Here is a 12,922-nt window from a genome sequence, read left to right on the forward strand (position 1 = left end):
TATATCAGAGAGGTAGAATCCACTCTTGTTATATCAGGGAGGTAGAATAGACTCTTGTTATGTCATGGGAGGTAGAATCCACTCTTGTTATATCAGAGATATCTTGCGGCAATGGAAAAGGTTTTGTTCTTTGTTCTACGTGAATCCAAATTCCTTGAGACAAATTCCTTCTTCATACAGTTCCCGTCTCGTCGACTTTTAAACTATTAAACCTACCCTGCACACAACCGAAACCCCCGAAGACACCAAGATACATGGTGTTTTTGTTCTGATAGTCCGAAGTGTTGACCAAACTCATGTTCTTCAGGAGACCGTCGTCTGTCCACACACTGATCCAGATGTTGGACGCCATGGTGGCCGCCTGGTACATGGCAAATGTGAAGAAGATGAAGAATGTGCTGCAGACACCGATGGCTTTGGCGTAGTCCCCAAAGACGGAGAACTTCACCTGCAGCAGAAAGTAAGGTCATGATGAAAGTGAATTGTCAAGTATACACTGAATGTCAAGTATACATTGAAGCGATATGACAAAACATGATTGCGCCAGACATTGAAGTGATGTGGCTATAATATATGTCACTTCTACATCAAGGTATGGCTGGAACATGCGTTAAGCACACATTAAGATGTTTGGCTGAAATACATGTCAGCTATATAGCAAGGTTATTTTCCGCTGTGATGACATAGTCATCTCCCACAAACTTAAGGTGTTAAACCAGAAAACGTCCTGACAATGTGTTCCACCAAAAAAGCTCTGTCAGTGTGTTCTACCTGAAAACCCTGAGAATGTGTTCTGCCAAAAAGCCCTTACACATGTTCGGCCACAAAGCCCTGACAACGTGTTCAAGCTGAAAGTCCTGACAATGTGTTCCACCAGAAGGCCCTGACAATGTGTTTCAGCAAGCCCTCACAATGTGTTCCACAAGAAAACCCTTACAATGTGTTCGGGCAAAAAGCCCTGACAACGTGTTCAAGCAGAAAGCCCTGAATATGTGCCCAGAAAGCCCAACATATGTTCTAGAGAGCCCAGACGATGTGTTCCAGAAAGCCCTGACAACGTGTTCAAGCAGAAAGCCCTGACAATGTGTTCAAGAAAGCCCTAACAATGTGTTCAAGAAAGCCCCGACAATGTTCAAGAAAGCCCTAACAATGTGTTCTGCCAGAAAAAGAGTTCCACCAGAAAGCCCTGTCAATGTGTTCAAGAAAGCCCTGACAATGTGTTCCACCAGAAAGCCCTAACAATGTGTATCACTAGAAAGCCCTGACAATGTGTTCCACCAGAAAGCCCTGACAGAACTGACAATGTGTTCCACAAGAAAGCCCTGACAGAAATGACAATGTGTTCCACCAGAAAGCCCTGACAATGTGTTCCACCAGAAAGCCCTAACGATGTGTATCACCAGAAAGCCCTGACAATGTGTTCCACCAGAAAGCCCTGACAGAACTGACAATGTGTTCCACAAGAAAGCCCTGACAGAAATGACAATGTGTTCCACCACAAAGCCCTGACAATGTGTTCCACCAGAAAGCCCTGACAGAACTGACAATGTGTTCCACCAGAAAGCCCTGACAATGTGTTCAGTCACACTGACCCTGCCTCTCTGTGCCTTCTCCTCCTGGATGAGCTTGCCTCCTGCCTTGTCCGGCACCGCCAACTTCTTGCTGGAGTCATCCACAAATGATATCTCCCGGTTCAACTTGCGTTTGCTGGTAAAGAGGAAAAGAGATAGGTTAAAGCGCTGAGACCAATAAGTGTTATTATAGAAAACGTACACATAGCCTTTTCTTACATTTGATTGATTCTTCATCATTCCTCAAAAAGATATTTGCCAACAACAGTTTCTAAGCTGGTTGACATGACGTGACTGCGTTACAAGAGCTATCGTATGGTGTATGACTATCCGTAAGGGTCGCATGACTATCCGTAAGGGTCGCATGACTATCCGTAAGGGTCGCTTGACTATCCGTAAGGGTTGTATGACTATCCGTAAGGGTCGCTTGACTATCCGTAAGGGTTGTATGACTATCCGTAAGGGTTGTATGACTATCCGTAAGGGTTGTATGACTATCCGTAAGGGGTTGTATGACTATCCGTAAGGGTTGTATGACTATCCGTAAGGGGTTGTATGACTATCCGTAAGGGGTTGTATGACTATCCGTAAGGGTTGTATGACTATCCGTAAGGGGTTGTATGACTATCCGAGAGGGTTGTATGACTATCCGTAAGGGTTGTATGACTATACGTAAGGGTTGTATGACTATCCGTAAGGGTTGTATGATCATGGCTACAACATTCAAGGCTTCAACAAAAATCAACGTTTTACGGTTGTTGTGTGGATTAACTTCCAAATGTGACGAATAAAAGCACAAATAGCTGTCCAGTGTAGCCTCTTTTGCCCTGTACCATATCGCTTGTTTTGTTAACTTGCCTTCTCATGTATTTATAAATACCCAGTATTCTTTGAAAGGCAATTTATGAATGCCTAGTTTTCTTTGAAAGGCAATTTATGAATGCCTAGTTTTCTTTGAAAGGCAATTTATGAATACCCGGTATCATTTGAAAGTCAATTTATGAATATCCGGTATTCTTTGAAAGTCAATTTATGAATATCCGGTATCATTTGAAAGGCAATTTATGAATACCCGGTATTCTTTGAAAGGTATATACATGTCATGTACCAGGGGCTCATCAGTACATGAGAAGGCAAGTTAATTGTTACTCTGAGAAAAAACAACAACATATATCATTATTATTATAAAGCCTGCGCCTTACAATCTTTCAGCAGAGATTTCTTAATAGGCATGAAAAGGGTTTTGGCGCTTTGTTTTCTAGAAATGCTGTGTCACCTTTGGATATCATCTCCTGACATCGATCCGTCCGTAACAGATTCCAGCCTCTGAAGGATCTTCGACTTCATTTCTTGAACTGCAACAGCATGGGGGTTAACAGGAACCATTTTTATGGATACACAAATTCGTATTGCAATGGATGTGACGTTTCCCTATAATGAATAACCTTCATGCCGCTAAGAGTTTTCTTGTAGTTTGACCGGTTAGAGATCAAGGTTATTACATACCTATAGCTTACCACCAAGGCCAGTCAAGAATAACCCTTCCCTACCCTTTGTCCATCTGGCTTCATAGCCAGTATCTGTAATCATAACAACTATGAGTAATGTCATCACACTGATCATTAACCCCTTCAACAGTATAAACTCACATACCTTTCATGTATATACCCTAGTGTCCAATGTGAAGTATCCCTTGCCTATTAACCACGTAAGCATCTGAACCGAAACGTCGCTTCTATTGCAATGAAGAAATTCTTTATCCATACAAATTGTTCTTCGTCATACCAGCTTCTAAATGCCACTTTGTGAAGCCCATTTCTGGTGTCCCCCGCCGTGATATTGCTGGAATATTGCTAAAAGCGGCGTAAAACTAAATTCACTCACTCACTCACTCTAAATGCCGCTTGAAGAAGAACACGGTGTTTACCGAAGCAAGAATGACTCTCGAAATACCGTAAATCAACTGAACGAGAGGAACTTCAAGAAACTAAATTTTCATTCTGTAACATACTCTGCAATATTCTATTGAAATTATGCTATTAAATATAGTAACATTGCAATTGGTGATCATGTATTTTCTGCTAGACACTTCGTATGACTGACTCTCAGGGTCGTCTTCCTGCTCGGTGTCGTCCTCCTGTGTGAGGTAGGTCTTCAGGAACTGGGCGAAGGCTCCGTCGTGACTCAGGAGCTCGTCGTATGTCCCCATCTCCGTGATCTCACCGTCCACCAGCACCACGATCATGTCTGTCATCGGCAGCCAGTGGACGCCATGGGTCACCAACAGGCGAGTCTGCAAGAACAGAGCACGTAGAGACATAACAACGGCGCCAGTAAACACTACACAACAAACTCGCTTACCTTCAGTCAGATACTAGAGGAGCACCATTGGGAATTTTGGAGACCAAAGCAAATGAACAGGTATTTTAGGCATTTCTGTTTATCATTAAGTATATACTGTATGCATTACTGTATTCACAGATAACACTGAAATGTTTGATATTTAGACTATATTCTTTTGCTTTACGGAAATATCAGTTCTACAAAATTCTGAACACCAAGGAGATCTCAAAGATACCACTGGCCACCCATTACTGTCAAGATCTCACCTTGTGTCTGAGAATGCCTTTCTGGCCGACCACTTCCTGGAAGATGTGCTTCCCGACGTGTGAGTCTACGGCGCTCAGCGGGTCGTCCAGGAGGTAGATGTCAGCGTCACTGTAGACGGCCCGAGCCAGAGACACACGCTGCTTCTGTCCCCCACTGAGGTTGATGCCCTGGCAAGGAAATATTTTAAAATGAACGAGAAGATACCATTCTGCATGCAAGCTGATGTAGAAATATATTATCAATGAGGTTGATGCCCTGGCAAGGAAATAATTCAACATGAGCTTGGTTGAATGAGAAGAAAGGATATCTTATTTTTATCAACCCTAAATATAATACCTGGACTCCATGGGCAAACATATAATGGCAACCAGGAGAATGTATTTCAACCCACAAAAGCCATTATCATTACTGACACCGCTCCTATTCGATATAAAATGTTCGTTTGAGTAAACATCAATTTTCGCGGAAACACGTCCTTTTTATAGGTTTTAATTGTGATTTGATACCGCTGACTGACCAATCATTGTAAACTTTTGCTTTACTAGATCATCAGCAATACCACCTCTACTCTTGTACAAGTTCAGACACAGACTAGTTAACAATCACATTTTGTATGGAGAGTAAACTTTCAACTTCAACCTACTTTCTCCCCTATTTCTGTCATATCTTTCCCAGGTAATATCTCCAGGTCAGAGGTCAAGGCACAGGCTTCAATAACCTGCTTGTACTTCTTCTCACTGTCAACCTGCCCAAATGTGATGTTGGCTCTCAGAGTGGCATTCTGGATCCATGCCTCCTGGGGCACGTATGCAACGGAGCTCTGAAAGTTGGATTTCAAAGGAAATAATTGCTTTCAAACTGCTCTACTAATGTAATTGTTGGGAGGATGTTGCTGTGTGTTGGGAGGGTGTTGCTTGGGATGTTGCTGGGGATGTGTGTGTTGGGAGGGTGCTGCCCAGGATGTTACTGTGTGTTGGGAGGGTGTTGCTGGGGATGTTGCTGTGTGTGTGTGTAGGGAGGGTGCTGTTGGGGATGTTGCTGTGTGTTGGGAGGTGCTGCTGGGGATGTTGCTGTGTGAGTGTACGGAGGGTGTTGCTGTTTGTGTGTGAGGGTGCTACTCAGGATGTTGCTGTGTGCTGGGTTGGGAGGGTGTCGCTGGGGATGTTGCTGTGTGTTGGGAGGGTGTTGCTGGGGATGTTGCTGAGTGTACGGAGGGTATTGCTCAGGATGTTGCTGTGTGTACGGAATGGGGTTGGGGAGGGTGTTATTGGGGATGTTGCTGTTTGTTGGGAGGGTGTTGTTGGGGATGTTGCTGTGTGTAAGGAGGGTGTTGCTGGGGATGTTGCTGTGTGTACGGAGGGTGTTGCTGGGGATGTTGCTGTGTGTACGGATGGTGTTGTTGGAGATGGGGATGTTGCTGTGTGTACGGAGGGTGTTACTGGGGATGATGCTGTGTGTATACGGAGGGTGTTGCTGGAGATGTTTGCTGTGTGTGTTGGAGGGTGTTACTGGGGATGTTGCTGTGTGTGCGGAGGGTGCTGCTCAGGATGTTGTTGTGTGTGTGTACGGAGGGTGCTGCTGTGTACGGATGCTCCTGCTGTGTGTACGAAGGGCGATGCTAGAAAAGTGTATCTTGAAGGGTTGTGGTGTTTACCTTGACTGTGACGCTGCCGGCGAGTTTCTCCATCTCCCCCAGCATTGCGGAGATGAGGGAGGACTTCCCCGCCCCCACCTGGCCCACCACTGCCACCAGCTTACCCTCAGGGATCTTCAGGTCAATTCTGGGGAAGTCAGAAACACACGTCAGTAGGTTATAAACTGGTACTAATGTGCTGTGCTCTACCAACTCGCTGTTCACATGTGTCCCGGACAAGATCCGTTGATGACAGCGAAAATCAGACTCTCACTAATGATGCCCCTTTGCCTCATCAGGGTGGTAAACGTATTCGAATTACATAGACTGACAGGTTGTAAAGTAACTTAAGGGCCTTTTTAGCGGGTTCTTTGTATTCTACTTGGTGGACACATGTCATCGGTTCCCAATTGCGCAGATCGATGCTTATGCTGTTGAGACTGTCACTGGACTGTCCAGACTCGATTATTTACAAACTGCCGCCATATAGCACGAATATTGCTGAGTGTGGCGTAAAACTAAACTCACTCACTCACTCTTCATCTTTGTTAGAACACGGCAAGTGAGATCTAAGGTTAAACACTAAATTGAATTAGCGTCCTGTTGCTTATACTGTCAAAGCCTGACTCACTTCCTCAGTGTAGGTTTGGGCAGCTCCTTGTCCCAAGTGAAATTCCCACGCTCAATCTTTATAGCCGCGTCTGAAACACAGACAACATCCGAATTAATCATGAATAAAATACACTTTGTATGGAAAACAATTTCTTTTATTCCTTGTTGCGACATTTTAGAGCTACTTTCTGAGAAACTTTCTACCTTTGCGATTTTTTAGAGCTACTTTCTGAGGGACTTTCTACGTTCGCCACGTTTTAGAGCTACTTTCTGATGGTCTCTCTTCTTTTGTGACGTTTTTGAGTTACTTTCTGAGGGACTTTCAATTTTCGAGACATTTTAGAGCTACTTTCTGAGGGATTTTCTACTTTTGCGACATTTTAGAGCGACTTTCTGAGGAACTTTTTACTTTCGTGACGTTTAAGAGCTACTGTCTGAGGACTTTCTATGTTTACAACGTTTTAGACCTACTTTCTGGGGGACATTCTACTCTCACGTCGTTATAGAGATACTTTCTGATGGGCTTTCAACTTTCGTGAGGTTTCTATCACAGGATGTAGCTGTACTATGGCATCAGGGATCTGCAGATGGATAGTTTTCAGTGCTTTCGTGTCAATACTCCCTTGCAATAACCAATTAAGCATCCAGTTACATCATCTTAAACGATGTGTTGAGTTCTAAGTGTACTTCATCAATTAACGAGTCCCGGTCACCAATCCGCACACATGCTACCTCTGACAAAAATATTTTTGTTAATCGGAACCGACCACTGTGTGGATCCTGCTGGACGTTGGAGTCATCCAGATCCTTGGTCCGGAGAAACTTGGACACACGGGTGACGGACACCCAGCCCTGTGGAGGGAATGTGGTAAAGGTGCAGGTTAAGCAAGAATGGTTGGGCTGAACGTATGTCAGTAACCCTGTGCGTATGAGTGAGTGAGTGAGTGAGTGAGGTTTACCCCGCTTTCAGCAATATTCCAGCAATATCACGGAGTGGGACACCAGAAATGGATTTCACACATTGTGCCCATGTTGGGAATCGAACCCGGGTTTTCGGCGTGACGAGCTAACGCATTAACCACTAGGGTACCCCACCGCCCCTCTGGGCGTATGAGCATGGCGTGAGAGGACATCCCGAAATGATGCAGGTCTTAAAACGATGAGTGTGAAGATGATGGTGGCGAAAATGAAGATTATGATGATGATGATTTCATATAACTATTAAAAAATATTCACCCTCATGAGGCCTCGCTTCTATTATGCTGAATGTAGATTATTATACCAAATACCACATTTAATATATCGATATTGGCAAGTATGATATACTTGTTATATTCTTTATACATCATATATGCTATGCAAAGACACACGGGCTTATAATTTCTCTGTCAGGTATTGTCATTCTAAAGCACGGAAGTTTAAGACGTAACTTCACTGAATGAAATAACTTTAGAAACCTCGTATGAATACATTGTTTGAGTGAACCGCCCTATTATAGTACAGTGACTACGAGTATATTTGTCCCACGTTTAGGCAACACTGTTGGAAACACGTATCTAAGCACAATGTATAGTGTACTGCTCTATGATGTTTGTACGTAGTTCCCAGGAAACCTTATCTACAAATTTATCTTGATATCCAGTCTAAGTAAACTTAGGCTCAGTATTATTCGTTACACTGCAATACTGAGTCTAACAAACCCTAGTACAAGGTCGCGTCAGCTAACCGTTGAGCGACCTATGACCGTCCAATCAAACGCGAGACGTCCGAAAAGGATTTAACCAATCAGACAACGATTACTTGTTAGGGTTCGGCGGGACTTACAAAACGTGTTTTGGATTTTCTCTTCCCTGGCCGCTGACACTGATCTATCAACAAACGAAAATCCGCATAAAACGCAGATATTTGACCTGCAGTATATATGCTTATGGGTTTGTAATCACATGGTTACTATTTGCTTATATTTTTGCAAGATGACATCAGTAAATATTGACAAAAACGCTATTTTCAGCGACTGTTAACTCACTGCGTGTATCACTCGGAAGCGATCGTGCGGAAAATAGCATTCGGAATTGTTCGTGTTTTCGAGGTAAAGGTTCAAACGGTATGTGCGAATGTTGGTAAGCTGCATGTGTTCTGATTGGTCAGTCCAGTTCTACTAGGTTTTGTGAGACTCAGTATAGCAGTGTAACGAATAATACCGAGCCTAAGTTTACTTAGACTGCGTGATACCGACATGATTATTGCATTGACAAATGCTAAAGATAGGCACCAGTCTCCCCTTCCTTTTCCAAGAAGAATCGTTCTGTTTGTTTGTTGTTTAACGCCGCCGTCTCAGTAGTAATATTCCATTCCGTAAATAATCGAATCTGGACAAGACAATCGAGTGATTGACATCATGAGCATCGATCTACGCAACTTGGATACGATAACATGCACGAACCAAGACTGACAATTCTAACCCGGATCTTCACGTGTGTCCTAGAAGATGACTCGTGTGTGCGTGCGTACGCGCGCGAGCGTGTGTTTGTTAGCGAGCGTGTGTGTGTCTATTTTTTAGTCACTGATATTTCGAGTGTACTTCCGGTCCACTATGTCATTATGGGTATAACACTGACCTGTCACACATTCATTATACAGGATCGTGACACCTGGCTTTCGACGCATGAGGTAGAATAGCCTATTGGCATTTGGGCGCATGCTTTCAAATACCAAATACATCTGACACGGTAACCATCCCGCTTGCTGTCCATGTATGTGCAAGCACGTCCACGCATTTTCAAACCCTATTCTGAAGATGACACAAACTATTCACGCTGTTACAGTTGTTCAACAACAGTGTGTTTGCTGGAATGGAACCATACCCTTTTACTCAGTATGACTCACAGACATTTGGCAACATCCTTTGTTTCTTTGGGTGGGTGTTTAACCACTGTTCATACTGTTACACTAGCACACCGTGATGTACCAGAAATACTGTTTATAAGCGTGATACCTGCCCCAGTTCACCGGGTGTGAAAACAGGCTGTTCATTAACCTGCTCTACTGGGGAAAATGGAGATCAACATGTCTTTCCTGACATTTCGACTTCAACACACTTATATCAACTCGTTTTAAATATTTTTTTTTACCAGATTGTCCACACCTCTTACTGACATTTTGATGATACCTTCGTCGTAAGTCTCGTTTTGATTATTTTAGGTAAATCCACGTAGAAAAGTGTGCGTATGGGTCTCTATGCTTCATAAACAATAATGTCCAATAAACTCAATTATAACTATGCAAAACATCCAATGTAAACAACGAAATATAACCAAAGATCCACCCATTATTTAATTAAGAATGCCTTTTGTGTTTGTAGTCAATCACTTGCGAATCACTTGAAATTCATTTATTTTCATGACTATATTCATGTTATGGTCTATTTGAAAGTTACTAGGCATAACAATGTCATGGACGATTTACGTGTATATTTTTAGTAAGGACAGAGCAATTCCTATCGCCAAAGGAACTCTGCTGTATCACTCTAGTGAGTGAGTGATATTCAAGCAATATCACAGCGAGAGAAACCAGAAATGGGTTTCATACATTGTACCCATGTGGATAATCGAACCCGGTGTCCTCGGCAAGCTGAGCGTACGCTTTAGCTACTAGGCTATCCCACCGCCCCCTGTAGGATTCTAATCCACCATAGGCATGTGTTTATGAATCACTATCAGATACTGATGACAACAGGTGATGGCGAAAAGGGGGGCGTGTCCTGCCACGTGGAAGGCATCACACATAATGGAAATGGTAGTTCTACCTGTATCAACAATGGGACTATCATAGGCAGTGTGATCATGGGCATACGGAGAAGGTTGAAGAGGGACAGCGACACAAAGGCTTTCTGTGCGTCCAGGACGTTGTCAGCGGAGGACAAGATGTAGGCAGAAAATGTCGCCAGGGTCACCTGCAACAACAACTGTTTATGAAGGGTAGCTCAGTCAAATAGAAAGGAATGTTTCTACTGACTTCAGAAACAGGGCTTCGATCCACAAAGCGTTCGTAGTACTACGACATCCGTAAGCCTATGGTGAACCATAGAGTTACGACAGGTCGTAGAGTTACGAACACTTTGTGGTTCGGGACCAAGCTTTTTAAAAAAACAAGCAGATGGCCAATATTCGACATAAAAGATAACATCTTGAGTGAGAGACAATGAAACATACGGATGTGTTAGTTCAAATTATTATTTGGCATCTCAAGAAAACCGAAGATGTTGCACATTCTTGATGGGTGGTACAGTTTGACAACTTGCCAGGTATGGGGCAGATCTCCAGAAGAAAGACATGACAGCGTTGTAGTAGGCGATTTTCTTGAGCAAGGCCAGTTCCTGGCGTCGGATGACGAGCACCTTCTCCTGGAAGGACAGCTCCCAGGCGTACAGCTTCAGGACCTGGCAAACATGTCTCGATTATAACGGCTGTCTACACAAGGGATGATGTGCTCAGCTTCAGCTACTACCAAGTACTAACACACCTCACTCTAGTATCCATCTAAACAACAAAGGGGCATCTTCAGTAAACAAAAGGTTGAACTGTCTCTCAAAATTTGACACTGAGGATTTAATATATCCACCCTGAGAGGGATATATCATCTTCATGTAAACACTGCGTGAGCTACCATCGGTCTTATGCTTTTGTGTATGCCCTTGACCTTCAATATCAGCTGGAAGTATTGCAAGAACATTCCCCAGCATACTGATACTAAACTAAATACATGGTCCCTGGGAGGAACGCAGCGTAAGAGTGAGTGTAGCTTTCCACAGCTTCAAGCAATATTTCAGAAATATCGCGGTGGAGGTCATCAGAAATAATCTCAGACTTTTTACCCATGACGGATCGGTGTGAGACGAAAATACACCAGTGTTACTTAATGTGACATACTACTGTTGTCATAAGATTGCTATCACCTGTCATAGGTTTGTTTTCAAGTCATGCAACAAATACATGCATACTGTTTACCAATACATGTTTATTTATTGAAATATTAACCCATCAAGAAGTAACCCTTTCGTACTAATGCCCGGGTTCGATTCCCCACATGGGTAAAATACGTGAAGCTCATGTCTGGTGTCCCCCGCCGTGATATTGCTGGGAAATTGCTAAAAGCGGCGTAAAACAAAACTCCGTGATATTGGCCACCCATGCAGATCTCTCAAAATTCGACACCGAGAATCCAATACATACACACACACACACACCACCAATCCCCCACCCCCACCCCCACCCCCACCCCGAGGAGGATACTGTTACTAAACTAAATACATTATTATTATAGGATATTTATATAGCGCACATATCCAGGCAACTAGTGCATGCTCAAGGCGCTGATATTTTTCCCCCCTGGAAGGGACGCAGTGTAAGAGTGAGTATGGCTTTTCACAGCTTTAAGCAATATTTCAGAATATCGCGGCGGAGGTCATCAGAAATAATCTCAGAGTTGTACCCATGACGGATCGGTGTGAGACGAATATACACCAGTGTTAATGTCACATACTACTAATGTCATAAGATTGCTATCACTTGTCTTAGGTTTGTTTTCAAATCATGTTATAAATACATGCATACGGTTTACAAACAAATGTTTATTGAAATACTAACCCATCAAGAAGTAACCTTTCGTGACCACACGAACTTTCATTCTAAACTATAAATGAAATACACCCAAAGTTCCAGTAATACATCACCGACCTTGATGCCGTTGAGGACTTCACTCATCAGTCTAATCCTGGCATCCTTCAACTTCATCTGCTGGAGCTGGAACTTCCGCAGCTTACTGGACAAGATGCCATTGATCGGGAAGAGCAGTAACATCACCCCAAGTCCTGCCACTACCGAGATCCCTAGAATGCCCCATAACATGTACAAGGCAATGCCGATTATGAGCGGTGACGACCAGACGACATGCAAGAAGCCAGTGACGTCCTGGAGACGCTGGCAGTCCACGGACATCAGGTTGACGATCTCCCCCACCGTGGATTCCTTCCGGGCATCGCTGCTGATAGTCAGAGCCTGTTGACGATGAAGGAACATCAGTTACAACTCGTCACATGGGGGTGTCAATTTCGTCCATGATGTTTTGTTTCAATCTCATTCTGAGGCCCTCCCACACCTTCCCGAACAACCTGGACCCACACACTACCGCCATTGAGGAAACAACGGATGCAATATCACGGGAATGCCAAGAATGGACATGGCTGGGAATCTCACAACGACATATGGCCTGGAAGGTCAACATTAATCAGTGGGCTAACTCACCTTCTCAGCTATTGTATGGCAAACTGTAACAACATGAATGACTTTATATAGATAATAAGATATTGGTATACAATTCCCTGAGGAGGGTCAAGGTGCACATATGCGCGTATGGAATGCCACTGACAACGCGATCATATAAAAACTAAATAACGACATGACCTGTGTATTCAGCGACAGTACAGGTTGGCCACCGT

The 12,922-nt window shown here is 43.6% G+C and overlaps 1 protein-coding gene across 1 annotated transcript in view; it reads right to left on the minus strand.

The window, feature by feature from the left end:
- LOC124261739 (multidrug resistance-associated protein 1-like) overlaps positions 1–12,922 on the minus strand; it is a 53,663-nt gene that overhangs the window by 22,768 nt on the left and 17,973 nt on the right. The window contains exons 10-21 of the mRNA XM_046696090.1: positions 12,162–12,482; positions 10,727–10,864; positions 10,232–10,378; positions 7,194–7,278; positions 6,446–6,515; positions 5,836–5,962; positions 4,825–5,001; positions 4,181–4,348; positions 3,675–3,864; positions 2,848–2,926; positions 1,593–1,707; positions 217–448 (exon numbers count right to left, since the gene is read on the minus strand). Coding sequence (XP_046552046.1) covers positions 217–448; positions 1,593–1,707; positions 2,848–2,926; positions 3,675–3,864; positions 4,181–4,348; positions 4,825–5,001; positions 5,836–5,962; positions 6,446–6,515; positions 7,194–7,278; positions 10,232–10,378; positions 10,727–10,864; positions 12,162–12,482 — 1,849 coding nt within the window. The remainder of the gene's footprint in view (positions 1–216; positions 449–1,592; positions 1,708–2,847; positions 2,927–3,674; positions 3,865–4,180; positions 4,349–4,824; positions 5,002–5,835; positions 5,963–6,445; positions 6,516–7,193; positions 7,279–10,231; positions 10,379–10,726; positions 10,865–12,161; positions 12,483–12,922) is intronic.

Source organism: Haliotis rubra, unplaced genomic scaffold (genome assembly GCF_003918875.1).
Source record: "Haliotis rubra isolate DU_JTF1 unplaced genomic scaffold, ASM391887v1 Scf806, whole genome shotgun sequence".
In the NCBI taxonomy this organism is placed as follows: Eukaryota; Metazoa; Mollusca; class Gastropoda; order Lepetellida; family Haliotidae; genus Haliotis; species Haliotis rubra.